Source organism: Coturnix japonica, chromosome 13, assembly GCF_054131305.1.
Source record: "Coturnix japonica strain WE chromosome 13, WE-NBRP24, whole genome shotgun sequence".
NCBI lineage: Eukaryota > Metazoa > Chordata > Aves > Galliformes > Phasianidae > Coturnix > Coturnix japonica.
Window position 1 is genome coordinate 12,437,235 of NC_140675.1, and position 17,723 is coordinate 12,454,957.

At 52.9% G+C, this 17,723-nt stretch overlaps 1 protein-coding gene across 16 annotated transcripts in view; it reads left to right on the plus strand.

Moving 5' to 3' along the window:
* Positions 1-17,723, plus strand: part of MPRIP (myosin phosphatase Rho interacting protein) — a 57,042-nt gene that overhangs the window by 16,410 nt on the left and 22,909 nt on the right. For 8 of the 16 annotated variants that reach the window (XR_014934070.1, XM_015876580.3, XM_085514671.1 and 5 more), the window contains exons 4-8: positions 4,543-4,694; positions 6,564-6,648; positions 10,156-10,357; positions 11,412-11,571; positions 17,176-17,317. Coding sequence is in view for 15 of the 16 variants with exons in the window: in XM_015876580.3 (XP_015732066.2) it covers positions 4,543-4,694; positions 6,564-6,648; positions 10,156-10,357; positions 11,412-11,571; positions 17,176-17,317 (741 nt within the window). In the remaining variant the exon portion in view is untranslated. Of the gene's footprint in view, positions 1-4,542; positions 4,695-6,563; positions 6,649-10,155; positions 10,358-11,411; positions 11,926-17,175; positions 17,318-17,723 lie in introns of those variants that run through there. The other 8 variants (XM_085514666.1, XM_085514665.1, XM_032447634.2 and 5 more) reach the window with 3 other exon arrangements.

The window sequence follows — 17,723 nt, forward strand, 5'->3', positions numbered from 1 at the left end:
TCAGGCTGGCTCCAAAACTGAGCAGCAAGCAAACTTCACCTGGGTTGTTTCTGTTTCCCAGCAAGTGAAGCTCTTTTCAGTGAAGTGCCTCTTGCACCTTTTAGTAGCTTCCTTAAGGATCCTGAGCAAAACAATGGTCCTTTTCCAGTTTTTCCACTTCTGGGTGCTTGCTAGGGCTCCTGTCCACCTTAGCAGCAGCCTGCAGCTCCCTCATAGCCCTACATCTCATGGCCCTGTTGTGGCAACCTGAAGCTCCCATCTGGTAGCCCGCTGCTCCCTCATGGTGGACTTGATGCAGCCAGTGTGGAACTGTACAATTTAAAGCACAGTTTGCCAAATACAGATGGAATCCACCTTTCCTTCCCACCCCCCAGAACAGCTGCGTTCCTCTCTTCCAAGCTCCTCACCCCCTGCCGTGTTGTTGGGTCCTGGGGAGCGATCTCCCTGGGTTTTTGTTGTCAGGCTGATTGCCGTGACAGCACATTGAATACCACAGATAGTTCCTTCCCTTTTGACTGGGTGCCTGTGCTGCAGGGAGATGCCATGCTGGCAGCTGCACACAGATGGGGTCAGATTGGTATCCTGCCCTCCCCCAATCCTTCTCATAAGTGAGGGGAGGGCATTTTGCATTTGAAACTCTGGTTGCCCTCATCGTGTATCAGTGTCATAAGGGGAGCGGGGCGTGAAGATAGGATTGTGTTGGCAGGGCTGTGGGATTAGGAGTTTGACCACAGTTTGGTTTGCTCTGTGAAGTTCTGGTTCATGAAAGGTGACTGCAGGAAGCTCAGAGCCTCCACTCAACCCACAGCCCAGCTGGGACCGTACTTCTGTCCTCAGCGTGATGCCGATGCTCTCTGCATCTTCTGTCCTTCCCCTCCAGCAGGGTTGGAGATGGAGATGCACATGGGTAACCACCTGGTGACCATTCCAGGTGGGTAAGGGGCGTTCACCGACCATCCCTTCTCATGCTGACTCTTGTGTCCTCACCTGCAGGTTCAGAGTACGGCCATCCCAGCCATACACGACCCTTCAGAGACTCTTCAGCAGGAAAGAGGTTAACAGGAAGGAGGCAGGCGAGGAGTTGGCTGCCAGCTCCAGACCCCGCTTTGGGGTGGGGAGCAGCTGGGAGCTGCATGCACAGCGCAAGAATCGCCTTATAAGGCCAGGACAAGCCAGCTCCAGCCTCCCACTCCGCTCCGGCACTCGCTCCCCAGGCAGGCGCCCACTGGGGATGGGGATGTGGAGGGGATGTGTGGTCCCCAGCACTCTGTCTGGGTACCTGCAGGGTCGGTGCATGGCACTGGGTGAGTGAGGAGCCCGAGGGTGCTCACAGCCGGCTCATGGCCTTGCTCTGTGTTTAGACTTGCTGTCGGTGGACGTAAACACCAGTTCTATGGAGAAGTGGCCCCTGGCTGAACTCTCCTGCCCAATCCCTGTGCTGTGCCCCCTCCCCAAACTGCTCCAGGGGGGAGGAAGAAAATTCTTTCCGCCTGGTGAAAGCAGAGCTGAAATTGTTTCATCTCCTGGTGAAGGTTTGGGAGTGTTGTACAGGAGCCTGGTGTGTGGGGATACGTGTGCACAGGGCTTGCACACTCATCCTCTGAGCTTTGAGCACGTTCCTTGAGGGGGTGATTTCAGAGGCCTGAGCCTGCTGGAGGTTTCTCAGCAGCTTTTATAAGCAATATCTGCCCATATGGGCAGGCTGCAGGTGAGAAAGGTGTGCTTAGGTGGCTGAAAGCAGATACCTGCCCACCTGCTGGAGTGGTGCGTGGCTGGGAGCTGCAGAGGATGGGCAGCGCTCCCGGGCACAGGGAGGTGCAGGAGGGAGAGCACAACCTTTGCTCTGTGTTGATGGATGGCTGCTCCCATGTGTCCTGTGCAGAACTTGGAGAGGTCATTTTCATCTGCCTTGGTGTAAATCTAGGATTCTCTGCCTGCTGGATGATCTATAAGTGTAATAAAATCCTCCCGCAGCAGAACTCCGCTTGCATTGTGGCCACATTGATATAGCTCTGTGCCTAGTGGCAGGAAGCCTGCAGTGCTTTGTGCCTTGCTCCATCCCACACCGTGTCCCGCTCACTTCCCACCCTGAGCGTGGGGCTGAGCATCAGGGACAGGCAATGCTTTTAGCAGCTCCCTTTGCAGAGCACTTAAGAGCACTGTGGATGAGCAGCCTGCTCCTCGGCAGCCACCCTCATGAATATTTTAGCTCAGAGAATTAACATTTGTCAAGAAGCATTTATGGAGGCAGCCTGGATGCTCTTCCTTAGGCGTGCCCAACTTACTGCTAATCTGGGGCAGTGTTGGAAGCCTGAGCAGAGCAAACCCACACCAGAGCCCTTCCTGTGCTGCACTGGGGCCCTCATGGAGGAGCAGGACCGTGGGGAGTAATCAGCCCCCATCTTCCCTCCAGGCCGGCCAGACCCTGGTGCCAAGGCAACCAGCCTGCCATGCGAGATAGACAAATGGTGGGGATTTTTCTTTCTTTCTTTCTTTTTTTTTCTCTCTTTTTTTTCCCCTCCTGGTTCTTGGCAGAAAGTAAAATGTCCCTTTTGTTTGGTTTCCTCCTCCCCCTGCCCCATCGCCTTTCTTTAAAGGTTATGTTCCAGATTTCACCAAGTTGACGTTGTGTAACGGCCCGGGAACATGGCGTGGGCACGGACACTGTGCCCTCAAGGCTGGGATTTCTTCTGCAGGGCTCCTCAGAGGTTTCTGCTCCCTCTTTCTCTCCTTTCTGTTGTGTTCCCCTCCGTGTTCATTCCTCACACACCATAGGAAAGAGATAGGGAGTGCATAGTACACAGGTTTGCCATGCTGGGCATGGTCTGGCTCTGAGCATTGCTGGTTCCAGTGGGTACATGAGCAGAGTGCAAAGCCTCGTGGGTTTGCTCCCCATGGCACAGAATTTAGGGCTTCCTTTCAGGTGCTACCCGGGTATTGCAGCAGAGCTCTGTCTTTGCCCAGGGGGCTGCATCCTGACCGTGCTCTTGGTATCATTTCCTTTGGTGCATGCTTCCACCTTGCAGCATTTGCATCTTGCTTGGTTTCAGAGTGCTTGTGTCTGCAGCAAAGAAAGAAAGAAATAGATGTAAAGGAATTTAAATCCCAAGCGAGCCAGGCTGCTTGTCTGTCAAGTTCCATCTCCTGCCCAGAGCTGTGAGGTGTAGGGGTGCTTCCTAGAGCCAACCCCAGCTCCTTTCCCCCCTGTCCTGGCTGTGGTCCTTGTGGTTGTGGGTGGGGAAGGGATTGGACCCACGCGGCCGTGCAGAGTTCATGGTCCTGGAGGTCTTGGCACAGCTGAAGGCAAGGGAGACAAAAACGTTTCTAAGACTCTGCTTGGAGCTGGGAGAAAGTTTTTCCGTAGGGTTTTTATAGCTACCGGAAAGCAGGGTTTTATTTTTGTTGTCTAAGACAAAAAATCCTCTTAGGAGTTGACTTCCCGTGGCCGTGAGCAGGGGGGGCTGAGCTGGAGACCTTCTGGGCTGCGCTCAGCTTTTCTTCCCCTTCCCCCTGCAGGATTTGTGGATGGTGACGTTGGTTTTCACAACCAAAAATAAGAGGTTTTGATATCCCAGTTGTAAGGTTGGTCCCATTGGCATGCCAGCATGGGGGCACCCCAGCACCACAGCTCCCTGTGTGGGGTACTCACCCTCCCTCCTTGACCCATCTGGGGACACAGCCATGGGCAAAACCTTTCTCCTGGTGAAACAGGGATATTTCCCATAGCTGCAGATGGATAAACCAGGGACGGGGGTCTCAGTGAGACCAGCTGAATTCCCTGGGTTGTGGGATGGGGCTGTTGCAGCTCTCCCGGTCACCTCTTCTTTTCACAATGCTCTTGGAGGTGGTTTGCTGGAGCCTGTTTCCATGGTAAAAATCTTACCAGCATCTGCCAAAAACTCATCTCCCTGTTGGCCTGGCCATCTGGAGGACGAGAGGAGGCTTTGCTGGGGCATAGAGGTGGTTGTGGGGCTGTGTGGGGTGCTCCTTTCGTGCCATGTGCAACTCAGAGGGGTCCCACTGTCCAATTTGTCTGGGGCTCATGCTCACCTGCAAACAGCTGCTGTTGGTGGGGGGGACCCCCATGTCACCATATCTGGCAGCAGGGCACAGCAGGCTGGAGATGGGGACAGCAGGGATGTGGCATAGCCACTGTAAATCGGATGAGCTGATGCTGCTCCAGATGGACCTGTCAGCTCTTGTCAGCAGTGACACTGATCTAAGTCCCTCCGTGTCTCCTCGGGCTGGGGAGGCCACCACTCATCTTGCTTAACTTCATCCCCTTGGGGCAGGGAGACCAGGAGGTGACACTGTGCTTTCTGAACCATGGTCCCCTCCATGCCATGTCCCTGCAGAGCGTTCCAGTGGCTGGCTGGGGAAGATGCTCCCAATCACCATGTTTCACTAAGTTCAGTGGGCAGAGCTCTGCTTGTGGACAGAGCACTGGTTGCTTAGGATCCTGTTGTCCACCAGGAGAGGTTTAAGGCATGTGCCCATCTGCTCCTATCTCCTCACATATCTCCTTTCTCCTTCCCCTTGCAGCCTACAACCCTCCCACAGGGCACCATCAACATGAACCAGTGCACGGATGTGGTGGATGGGGAGAGCCGCACAGGGCAGAAATTCTCCTTATGCATCCTAACGCCAGAGAAAGAGCACTTCATCCGGGCTGAGAACAAGGAGATCATCAGCGGGTGAGTGCAGGCAGACCCAGGGCTGGCTGTCAGTGCTGCCTGGCGCTCAGCTCCCCTCTTCTTCTCCTCCTTTTTGGCAAGGTTGGCTTTTGTTTCCCCCTCCTGCTCTCTGGCCTGGCAGGTCCCTTCCACCTGCAGCAGGGCAGGAGTGCTAGCAAGCCCTGAGCTGCTAGATTCATGGGGTGAGCATGAGAAGCGGCTTGAGTGGATGATTTAAGTCCTTCCTTTATGCTGTGCCATGAGACTTTCCAACATCTGGCATGTGCACCTTGCAGAGCCAGTGACTGAGGAGCTTCAGATCCTAGAGCTCCCAAGCTGCTCACTACTTCTGAAGACCACCATTCCTAGGTCACTTTAGACCACTTAAAATGAGCACATGGCGGTCGATTCTCCAACTCACAAGTGCTGGATGCTGATCTAGAAGCATCCACAGACACCATCTTCCTGATGCATCTTGAGGCATGGTACCTCCTCTGTGCTTCCCAGCCTGGCACCAGCAGAGCTGGTGCATCCCATTGGAACACTTTCTATTTCTGAGCACTTTCCTTGATTGTGACTCTCCCATTTTAGTAGATAGGCATTTCTCTGGCAAGAACTTGGGCTTTCGCTCACATAAATGTTGTCGTGGGACAAAATTTCCCTACTCCTCTGAGACCTGTGAGTGAGAGTGGCACCAGAGGGGGGCTGACTGGGTGGGTGCAATGATTATACCCCAAAATATGGTCCCTTGTGCCCTGCTGCGTTCTCCATCTCCTCACGCTCCCATTCACAGCTCAGCCTTTGTTCCCGTCCTGCCAGCAGTGTGAGGAAGCAGCATTGCAGAGCAAGGTGGGGCTGATTTATTGCTCATTGGCCCGGCGTTAGATTTTGAAGCAGCGCGTTTGCTCCTGACTGCAAGCATTAATCATCCCCAAGCAGTCCCGCTCTGGGCTCAAGCCAGGCTTGCAGTTGCAGCACGACAGGAAGATTTCCCCAGCTCGGGGAGAATTTGTTTTACGTTTGTTGCATGCTTCTGGCATTTATTGCTTAACCAAAACCCACTTGATGTGGTCATCTCAAAGCGCTTTACAGCAGCAGCGTGCGAAGTGGGGGGAACAGGAGGGCAAAGCACGGAAGTCTGAAGCACAAGCATTTCCCAGCGCTGCAGATCCTCTCTGAGATGCAGGAGCAGCTGTGGGAAGGCATGGGAGGGTGCCCTGAGTGAGAGGCTCATGTGCGGGATGGGCTTCACAGTGCCGAGTTCATGCTGCTCTTTCTCAGACAAAAGTGCATTGTGTGCAGCGTGCTGGCGTTAGCAGCTCTGAAGGGAGAAGGCCCTCTGGTCTCTCCGGAGCTCTCGGCTGGCTTTCAGGATCCTTGAATCCCTGCCCGGTGCCACCCTCGGCCATGACCTCTCTCTTGCATTGAGTGGTGTTGAGCCAAAGCAGCCTTTGCAGGAGTTGTTCCCTGTCCTTCCTCCCCTCCTGCCCTGCTCTGCAAGTTGCTTTTTTCCCAGGTCTGGGATGGTTGCTGGGTACGGTGGTACCCCAGCCCAGCTCAGAGGGCTGAGTTCTTCTGCATGCTGAGCTCTAGCTCAGGGAAATACTGACAGCCCGATTACCAACCTCTGGGTGTGGGGGTTTAGTATGGGGGCTGCTGCTCCCTGGCTGTTTCTGGAGGAAGCAAAGGGCTGGCTTATGGGCATCCTGTCCTGGAGTGCATGGGGCTGTGTCTCCCTGATGATGGGATCAGAGCACCTGCAGTGCAGGGAGCACCTTTGGGGTGCACAGTGCCCTGCTGATTACACCCCACACCTGGGAGCGAGCATCACTCCTGTCCTGCCTGCTTTTGTCAGCGCACGTCTCACCTGCTGCTCTTCTTTGCCCACAGGTGGCTGGAGATGCTGATAGTCTACCCAAGGACAAACAAGCAGAACCAGAAGAAGAAGAGGAAGGTAGAGCCCCCAACTCCACAGGTAACCCCTGAGAGACACAGCGTCCTGGTCTTCTCCCTCTCTCTTGGGGCGCATTGCTCCCAGTCCATATCCTTCCCCAGATCAGCAGGGCACACTCAGTCTCCTGGCACCAGCCCTGCACGTGCTGTCCCAAAGCCATGTGTTCCCAGGGGGCTGGGAAGAGGTGCTGACCGCTCAAGGGGCCTTTTCGGCAGAAGTAGGATGAAATTCCATCGGGCTCCGGTTACCCTGTTGGAGATGACCCCAGAGATAATGGAAATGAAAGGAAAATAGTAAAGGCCTGGGACGGGCTGGGAGCTCCGGGGGCTGGAGCTGCGCTCTCCAGGGACCCAGCGATGGCTTCGTGCTGGCTTTGACTATAAATGGTAAAAACTGGGGCCGGCCGTGACTCACTCGTTCCTGCCAAGCTCCCACATGGCCAGAGTGGGGGAGAATCCCACTGATTGGGAACGTGACCCCAAGGCTGCGCTTGTCCTTTGCTGGGGCTGAGAACTGCCGCAGCTCTGTGGCCATCCGATCTTTGCAGGGACTGGGTGCTGGGCTCCTCTGTGGGGCTGCTGCTGTCAGGGAGGGAATACCACCTTGGGGCTCCCCTGAGCCCCAGTTTTCTGGTCCCCAGCACAGTGATGTCTTCATGCAAAGCTGTGTGTGGTGCCTATTTAAATCAAGTTTCCACCACTCCACCAGATAAAGTTACTTTAATCAGTAGGAACAGAAATAATGAGACGAAATGATGCTTTTCTGCACTGTGCTGGAAGACTGAGGCACTCCCTGCCAAGGGATGGGATCATCACAGCCCCTTGAGCATTGGCTCCAGTGATGCTGCAGGGGAGGTGTCTCCTCTGTGGCATGTTATGAGTTGTTTGGCCTCAGTCTTGCCGCATTTGGGGCAACCCAGTGAGCTGGTGCAGCAGGGCATGAAGCCCAGCCCAGCACTAAACCCAGGCTGGGTTCAAGAAGGGGGACAGAGAGAGGAGGAGAAAGGGGCAAAGAGCCAGAAAAACATCATTCTGGGTTGCATTTCATCGCCATGGCAACTTCTTGGAAACCGTACAGGATCCAAGCTCCTGAGCACCAAATAAGGGAAGCGACTGTGGGGAGGACAGCAACTCCCCATGCATGCAGCCTGACTCCCCATGTGCTTGGGGATGGGGTGAGCATGGAGCCTGCTGATGCTTCTCCCACATTGGGTTGGGGCACAGCATCTCACAACCTCATGGGATGCTGTGCCCCAAACCTCATCCTGCTTGCAGCTCTCTTTCCATCAGAGCATCCCATTGCTCCCAGCCCTGCGACGGCAGCGGTGCTACTGGAAAATAGCTCAGATTCACTTTACAAATCCAGCCTCTGTGTGGGACCTGGCGCTGGTTGGGTGCTTTGCTGTTGTGGGTGCTCGTGGTCAGACTGCAGAGCTGGAAGGGAAATGTAAAAGCACCTTTGCTTTATCCCCCAAATCATGCCGATGCAGGCAGCAAATCAATGCCAGGGAGAAAACCAGCCCCAAATCCCCCTCTGTGAAATGGCTTCTCCTGAAGTTGGCTGCCGTTCAGCTCTCTCTCCCTGTGCTGGTGGGGAAAGGCTGATTTCTTTCTAAAGGCGGCAGCACACTAATCCGGTGGCGGATCATGTCTGAGAGCTGCTGAGGGAGTGATGGACACCTTTGTGATTTAACAACTACCAAAAAAGAGGAGATAGTTAGGATATTTCTGCCTGTTCTTACTCCCATGCCATTTTCCTTCTCCCTGTTACATCAGGGCTTGGCTGTGCTCCTGGGCACGAGGCTCAATTTCAGGTTGCCCCATTGTTTTGCACCTTCACCCTGCTGAATGCTGTGGTGGGGGCAACACGAGTGAAGCTGGGAACTGAAGCTTGCAGCAACAGCTGCAGTTTGGGCAGGGGTTGCCGGATGCAATGCTGGAGTTGTTTTCACCTTTACTTTGCAATCAGCTTGAAGTCTTAGGAGAAATAGGTCAGGGTTCTCTTTCACTGTTTGCCATGCAGGGGAGGAGGAGGGTGCTGCCCTGTCTGCTCTCAGCTCCTGGGAAACTAAGGCGTGATCTGGGGCTGAAATGTGGGGTTGGAGGTGCTGCCCTCTGTTTTGGGTTTGTTTTGCACCAGGCTGTGTGAGATGAGTGTAAGGACAGCACGCTGTGGAGTTACTGCAACTGGAGGCTGGATCTAATGCTGTTGGGGCACTCTCCTTTTTGAGCTATTCATTCTGGAAGACAAAGAGTTAATTGCGCAGCTTGTTTATAGAGCGCCTTTTGGCCCTCATTTCTGTGTCTAATTAAATACATATCTACAAATAATTATCCGGGGGCGTGTGTAAGGAGTATATAAAGATCTATGTCTGACGATCAGCTTTGGGCTTCTGAATCAATGAACAGAGTGTGGCTGAGGCTGGAAGGACCATGGCAATGTCCGACCCCTCCAAGCAGCAGCACCTCCAGTGAGTTGTTGCCCTCTGGATCATTTACCTCCAACACTGCATTCCTTTAGGATGAAATTTCCGAGGGCACTTTTTTCCATACTGAGGTCATTTGCTGATACGACAAGAGCAAAACATCTGCTAAGGAACAAAGCCAAACCCCACATGAGCTGGGAAAGCTGCTCTGCATCTAACCTGGGCTGCTACAGGGAGCCACCAGAATGCCATCACCATCCAATGCACGCAGCCCCTTGCAGCTAGCCATGCTTTTATCCTGATGGGAATTGGTCTGAAATAACCTCAATGCAACGCTGTGTTTTCCTTTCTAAAAGCAGCATCCTGCTATGCAGTGGAAGCATCCGAGAGGGTTACAGTGCTGGATGGTTTTTCTACTTTGTATCAGTGGCCCATAACAAACCGGTTGTGACAAATTAAGAGCGCAGCTGCTTAGTGGCAAGGAATTAATTTTCTTCTACATCCAGTATCCTTTAGCTTGATTTCTGTTTTGGTGGGTTTTTTTTCTGACACTGCATGATGACACTGAGCAAATTCATTGCTGGCACGTGGACCTGGCGCTGCTCCGTGTTTGTGAAGCCTGCAGACAAAGCGGGGACACACAGAGGGACATGGGCAAGGCTGTGCCTTCTTTGCTTCAGTTACCAAGGCTGCAGTGCTGCCTAAAACTGCTGGAGTAGAAATGCTGTCAGGACCTGAAGCAGTGATTGAGCACCTGGTGGGAAGGCAGGGCCAACCCAGGGGAGCTCAGGTGTATGCAATGCACCTGAGTGACGAGAAGGGTTGGAGCTGGGAGCCACCCCTTCCCAGACCTCATTAATGGTTGGCAGTGGAGGTGAGGGTGCCTCTTGCTGGAGATCCCCCTCATAAGGGAGAGCAGCTTTTTTCCTTCTTTTCTGTGTTTGTGGCTGTTGCATTTGGGCTTATCCTCACTTGCCACAGCCTGCTCTATATTGTTGTGCTTTTTATCATGTGATAGTGTTACTACTGTAAATGTGCAGGGAAAGGGCAGGGCTTCCCTGGGCACCGAGCCCCTCTCACCCACTGTTCCCTGTCCCCACCAGGAGCCTGGCCCTGCGAAGATGGCTGTGACCAGCAGCAACATCCCCAGTGCTGAGAAGGTCCCCACCACCAAGTCCACGTTGTGGCAGGAGGAAATGAGGGGCAAAGAGTCAGGAGATGCAGGTGGCAGCATCAGCCCAGCACAGAGCCCGGTGCAGGGGGCTGCCAGCTCCCTGAAGGATCCCATTTTGGACAACAAGGAAGGTAAGGTGATGCCACCAGGATGTGGCCCTGCCCTGGTTGGACACCCTACCCTAATGTCCCTGCTTGAGCAGGAGTTAGAGCAGGTGGACCCAGAGGTTTCTGCCAACCTCAGCCATGTGATTTTGTCATTCTGAGATGGAGATAATGTCTCAACAGCGCAAATTTGCTCAGTAAGAATAAGCTTATACATTAAAATACAGAGGGCTCCTGAGGTCCACCTGTCCTTACACAGAGAGGAAAATGAAGAGGGGGAAATGCTTTCATAGCACCTTTGTGGCCCCCTGGGGCTGCCCAAGGGGCGTGGGGACTGCCAAGCCCTGAGTGCTGCTTCCTCATCCTGCCCCTGCAGCAGGGCCCTGTTTATATTTGGTCTCCCTGATTAGTCCATGGAAGGCGCCTTGGGTTTGCAGTATTGTTCTCCTTGAAACAATAGGGGCTGGGGATTTTTCCTGCCCTGGGCTGAGGATAAGTTTCCTTTATCTGTGTGATGGGAGCAGAATAGAGCAGCTTTCTTCCTGCTCCCCAGTGCAAAGACTGATGCATCTGTTGTGTTTCCTTGGAGCTGTGGCTACTGCTTGGAGGGACAGAGGTGGGAATGGGTGGAGGCTTTCACACAAAGCTTCCCCTCAAAAAAGAGAAGTTTCCCTGCTTATATTAAGCCTACTAAGTTTCTTTGAATCAAAAACCAAGCAGAAGTGAAAAGTGCCAGAATTCACACTTTTCTTATGCTTTTTAATGGGAGAGAGCGTGAATGTTCGTGCTGTCCCCACCTGGGAACACTGTGCCACCCCACACTGTGCTGTGATCCTGTAAGCCCTCGAGGTGTCCTGTGCCCTCAGGATTGCCAGCTCCCTGCAAGCATCTTCCCTTCTGCACAGGCCAGAAGGGTGGGAATTGGGGTCAGGGTGGGAGAGCCTGTGGTGCTGAGGGGCTCAGGCTGTCCCTGCTCTCATTTCCTGCATTGTTCCTGCTTGGAATCAAGGCCTTTTTGTTGTTGTTGTTGTTAAAAGTAAAACTCAGACTTGAAACTGAATGTGTTTTTCTTGTCCCTTAGATGAGAGCTCCATGAATGGGGACCGGATAGACTGTGGGCGGAAGACTCGTGTTGAGAGCGGCTACTTCTCCTTGGAGAAGACCAAGCAAGACTCGAAGCTGGAAGAGCAGCAGCTGCCGCCACCACCGAGCCCACCCAGCCCCAGCACCCCGAACAACAGGTACAGTTATCCCAAATCGCCCTCACAGGAGCATGCCCAGCCCTTTCCTTCCCCAGGTACCCGATCAGGCGACAGAGTGATTCACAGCTTTTCTCTGAACTCCTTGGACTCGAAGAGCAGTTGTCCCATGCACAAGGACTCCAGCAGAGATGTAGGAAGGGGAGCTGAAAAATCGGGGCGTCCCCTTTCTTTTAAAGCCAGCCGGCAGTACACCACCCTGGCCGACGTTCCCAAGGCCATTAGGATCAGTAATCGTGAGGCCTTCCAGGTGGAGAGGAAGCGGCTAGAGCGGAGAACCCGGGCACGTAGCCCTGGGAGAGAAGAAGTGGCCCGGCTCTTTGGCAATGAGAGAAGGTAAGGGATGAGTGGCTCACCTCCTTCTTGCATGCTCACAGCATCAGCAAGGTTTGGGCTCGCCCTCCCCAATGCAGCCCTGGATGCAGGGTTGTGTTGGCAGGCTGTGTTGTGAATCATAGAATTGTGGAAAGGTTGTGTTGGAAGGGACCTTGAGGCCCATACTGTTCCAACCCCTGCTGTGGGCTGGCTGCCCCCATCAGTCTGCCCAGGGCCCACCCATGGCCTCAGGCACTTCCAGGGATGGGGCACCCACCACTCTCTGCAGCAATGCCTGCACCTTACCACACTCCAAGTAGAAAATTCCTTCCTAACACCTAACCTAAATCTTCCCTCTTTTACTTTGGCCCCTTTGCATTGCAGCAGTTGTGGATTTTGGGGCAACCACGTTGCCCATCCACACCATCCAGGCAATACAGTGGCCTTAGCAGTGGATGTCAGCCTGGTGACATTTGGATGCCACATTTGCAAGCAAGCCCACCATCCCTATCCCCTCCCTATCCCCTCCCCGGCATGGCACATGCGGGCAGCTGGCACCATTAATTAGGTTAGCTCTCTAAACAGTGTTAGAGCTGGGTGCGTTATGCAACTGCTTAATGAGCTGAGAGAGGTTTCAAAATGTCACGGCATTAATCTGGGAGAGGAGAGTCGGGTGCGGGGCTGTAAACAAGCTTAGTGCGGAGGAGGTGAGGAGGGCATCTGCAGGCATGCTCAGCACTCATTGGGTGAGGTGAAGGATGAGAGATGTGTTGGTGCAATGAGGGCAGCAGAACAAACTGGGAGACGGGCCCCAGGCAAGAGGAGTATCTGCCAGTCTGATTTTTCTCGCCTCGATTTTCCTCTGGGCATGTTCTCTCTAGTGTGATTTCAGCAGCGCTGCTGGTTTGTTTCTTCACAGCCCCTAAAGGACTGTTTTCCAACCTGGTATCTGAGAGCTGGGAGCAGGTGTGGGAGCTCTGTGCCCGTGCTGTGGGTTGGCAGCAGGATCCTGCCTCTCCTGAACCCATTCCAGCAATGGCAGCATGCAGAGGAGCAGGGCACAGGGTTGTATTTCTCCCTGCCTTGAGGGTTCAGAGGGAAAGGGTGCCAGGCAGGGAAGGGCTGATAAGCTCATCTTGTAGCATGTTGGTTCAGGTATGGGTGACATTGTGTCCCTGTGTGGTTGCTTGCACAGTCCCCAGTGCTGACAGTCACTTGCTCCAGCCTCCATGGGCACTGTGCAGTTTTGGGTTCTAGCATGCCAAAAGGAAACTGGGACCTGCCAGCAGGACAGAGAAGGAAGGTTTGCATGCAGGTAGTGGGGACTGCAAGAGGACGCTGCTGCCAGGTAGTGCCTTTTTTTAACATCAGCCCCACGTACTTTCTGCTGGCAGGTGCCTTTTCCTGGGGAAAATCTGTTTCAACCAGCTTAGCTGGGCTCCTGGGGCCTTTAGCAGGGATGTATTGCTGAATTGAAATGGGCAAAATGTCTCCTATTTCTTAGAGCTGTACTGAGACAGGAGCAGGGGGGTCTTGTACCCATGGGACCGAACCTGGTTCAGCACAGGGTGTGGAGTCTGGGGGTGATGGATGCAGCTCTGTGGGGCTCATGGGGATTTGGCACCCATGTCCACTTGGGTTCAGCAGGGCACAGAGAGGCGGGTCAGCATCGCAACAGAGAGCTCCCATCTGCCCTGCTCACCTTGGTTTGGCTGCTTTATAAACACGAGTTCACTGAGTTCACAGATTCCTATCATTATTTTCTTTTCTCCCCCCTCCAAATTCAGGCTGTGTTTTTCAAGGTTGAACAAAAACAATAATGCACTTGCATGCTGCAGGGTCTGCTTCTCCCTCCAGGTTTTGCACTATTCCTAATCCTCCTCCTCAGTAACCCACTAACACGTCTGTGAACGTTTGCCTGAAGTCCTTTGCCCATGCATGAACCCCATGGGCACCACCAGGCATGGCTCAGCTTTGCCTTTGGACTCTCAATGCAGCCAGACGGGCTTGCTCTGATTATCTGGGTGTTTTTGTCCCTTCTTCCCACTTCCTTTTAACCCCCTGTAAATCAACACGGGAGCATCAGAGCTACAGATGGAGAAGAGCTATATTACTACCCAGTACTCCATCCTGAGTGACACACCTGTGGTCTGAGCTCCAGATAGAGCTGTTTTTCAGGCTCTTGCCCTGTCTCCCCATAGGAAGAGCTGTTACGTGACTGATGCCCATGACTGTGCTGGAAATATTCCACGTTGATCATTTATTCCCAGCACTTAACTCCACGCCCCATGCAGACGTCTGAGCTCGTGGTTGCTTCTGAAACATGCATCAGAAGGCAGCCCTGAGCAGGATTTATCTGTGGGATTTTGGCACGTGGGGGTCTATGGAGTACGAGTTCCCTCTGCTGGCACACACAGGATGGGGCTGCAGCTCTGCAGCCCACAGGGGTCAAGCCACATCCCTGCTTCCTCATCCCAGCCCTGAGCAAGATGGGGCTGTTTCCAGGCAGCAATTTGGAAACCCTGGAGATGAGTTTTGAGGCCTGTTTTGCACAGCAAAAGGGGCTGTGGCAGCTGCAAGCTGAATCCTGTGTTTGGATGCCGGTTGCTGTGTGTCAGCAGAGCAGGGATAAATCTTGGTGCATCTCTGCAGCTTTGGAAGCTTTGGGGAGGGGCATTGGTGTTGGATGGGGTGTCCTCGGGGTGCAGGAGCCTGGAGCTCACTCCCATGGCTTTCCTTGCATGCTTCCTGCGCTGCAGCCTCTGAAAATGCAGCTTTTCCAGCTGCCCCCATGCTCTGCTTGTGCTGGCAGGATCCTACTGTCTCAAAGTGCAGCAAGGGCTGGCGATTATTTCTAACCTTAGTAAGCAGCAAAGCTACTTTTCTTTCTCAAAATTCCTTCTCTGGAGCTTGTTGGGATGTAAGGCTTTGCTCTGGATGCTGCTGCAACAAAGACAGGGCTGCCTGCTCTCCAAAACAGAGCTTTCTTTTCCTTTTAGAACTATCCTCTTTGTTTTTGTGTACTTTTGGGGGTAATTCCTCATCTTGAGGCTCACTGTCTCTCTTGCTGCTAAATAATGAATGAATCCACTACAAATAAGCCCTATCCTCCAGTCAAAGAACACTGCTTCAGTGACAGCTTGTTGGCCGTGAGAGCTCTCCTTCCCCCTGCCCCCCCCCCCCCAGCTAACAGCCTCAACCTGCAGCTCGGGTTGCATGACTGGCAGAGATAAGCAGCCTGCAGAGATGAGCAGAGCTCCCTGGGATGAGTTCCATAGCGCAGCACCAAGCAGCAGCACAGCTTTCCAGCCGCTCCATCCCTCCCTGCCTGCAGTGCAGCTTGAAGCTGTATTCCCAGGGACCCCTCACAGTAACCTCTCTGAAACACTGAGCTGATGGGACCCACAATTCTTTCCTGTGATCAGAATGACATTAACCCTTGGGGCTGTGATTGGGTTGCAGTGATTTTTTTTTTAAATTATTATTTAATTATTTTTTTAATTCCCTCCTCCTTTTTCAATGATGAATTACTGGAATGGTTTTGATTTTTGTTTTGTATGTAGATGCGGATAAATAATTTCCTCTTCTGTTCATTCATTTTCCAGCCTTGTTTTCTTCCAGGTCTTGTTGCTCTCCACCTTCTCCTGCTGTGTTGCTGTGTGACGTGTCCGCCTTTACTTCGCCTGCTTCGCTACCATCTCATCTCAATCTCAAGCCGTAGAACAACCTGGTGGTGCAGCCCCTTTTCATGAGAAATCAACCTGCTTTTGATTTTGTTTATATGTTTGTTTTGTTTTGTTTTTACTTTATTTTTTTCTCTTGATTTGTTTTTCTTCAGGCCTTCATCTGTTAGGGCACAGATAACGTTAATTCACGAACCTCTTCCTCCCTCCTAAACTGAGTCTCAGAGGTTTGGGCCGGGGTGAAAAGGGGGATGGCTGGGTTAAAAAGTCATCTCCAAAACAGTTCTCCACATGTTGGTGATGGAGGTTGTGGATCAGTGCTCTGTGAGCTGGGTGCTGTGACACACATCTCACCCGAGCAGAACATCCAGGGGAGATAGAGAGAGCTGTGTATGAGCACTGGGATCTGTCTGCTCCCACTCTGCAACCTGGGAGGCAGCAGAAGCTGAACAGATGTTCCCCCAGAAACATTAGAGATGTGGATTTAAGAAGCAAAGCTGCCCCCCCCCTTCCCCGGCCCAGTTCAGTTCCTTGCTCCTGGCATCCTGGCTCTGAGCAGCAGCTCCCACTGAGCTGAGCTGTGCTTGTAATGTGCCGGACTGATGGGATTTGGTGCAGTGTTAGTTTAAAACAAAGCATCTCATGGTTTTTAATTTAATTTATTATTATTTTTTTAAGTTTTAATCTGCTGTTCCTTTTTCTTTAATTATTATTATTTGTGAAGTGTTAAAACAAAAATGTTTTTGGATGACCTGTTTTCCCTCGTGTGGTTGCCCTTACGATTTTCATGCACGTTGAAGGTTCCTGATTTTAGGTGTCCAGATGCTGTTTTAAGATCCTCTGTGGGCTGAGTGTTTTGGGGAGGTTCAAATGGGAATTGAAACCTCACAGCTTGGGGCTCAGCTGGGTATGGGTTACTGCTTTGCTTTCCCAGGTTGTGCTCAAAGCCCAGAGGCTGGTTCTTGCCCAGACCCCTGGATGTGCCAATTTGAGACCAGCAGGTCCTTAGAGAATTCTGTCATTTGCACTCCTGTGGATCAGCAGACAGCTTTGCCTGCTGAAATAGCACTTCTAATTCCACCTGCAGAAGCGTGTTTTTTGCCTATTGAGAGCATCCTGCTATAGGGTGCATGCTGCTCCATTGTAGTCCTCCATCCTGGGAGAGCTGGGTGCTGTGATGTGTTGAGGGGACCCAGCTGCAGGTAGGGGCCAGGTGTGCTCCTGCTCCCTCCAGCAGCCTTGCAGGCCAGTTTTAGCAGGGGGCATGGGATTTGCAGGGGATGCCCACATAGGATGTCCAGACTTGTGGCTGGTTGCACCTGTGTATGCTCCAGTTTGGTGCATTACCTGTGTGGGCTGATGTTTTGCAGGATACATGCAGGGTGACGTGGAGCTGCCCAGCTCCCAGTGGGGTGTGATTTTTGTGCTGTGGTCTCAGGTTGTTGGTAGCTGCAGCATTAGGCTGTAGGAGCAATGGGTCAAGCAGTTATGCAGCGACCTTGAGCAGCCCTCGTGCATCGGGACTTAGGAGCTCCACACAAACCACGTTTTAAGCAGCTCTGCCTTCCCCTTTCTCTCTGTTTTCCAGGAGATCTCAGGTTATTGAGAAATTTGAGGCATTAGACATCGAGAATGCAGAGCACATGGAGACAAGCGTGCCAGCAGGAGCTGCCCTTTCCAGTGAGACGCGGCAGGGCAGGAGTGAGAAGAGGGTTTTCCCACGGAAACGAGTAAGCAATTTCCATACAACTGTGGCACCCCTGAGGCCTCATGCTGGGGTTTGGGTTGAGCACAGTGGGATCATGTGCAGAGCAGTGCTGCTGGCTCAGCCCATGCAGGTTTGCTGTTCACTTCTCTGCTCCCTTGGCCCGGCTACAGGTCAGGGCAGAAAATTAGGTTGTCTCTTTTCTATCCTCTGGAATAGAAAGAGAGAGACGTCAGATCTGGCACAGCAGGACACATTCTCATGGCATGAAATAACAAAAGAAACAGGCGGTGCTGAGTCCCAGTTGTGCTTAGGTGTATTGGGAGCAGCTTATGCCCTGAGAAGCCTGAAAAAAGATCTTGCCAGTGAGCTGACACTTGTTCTGAGCCTGATGTGCCCCCAAAATATGTGGGTTTTTGTGCCATGAGCCA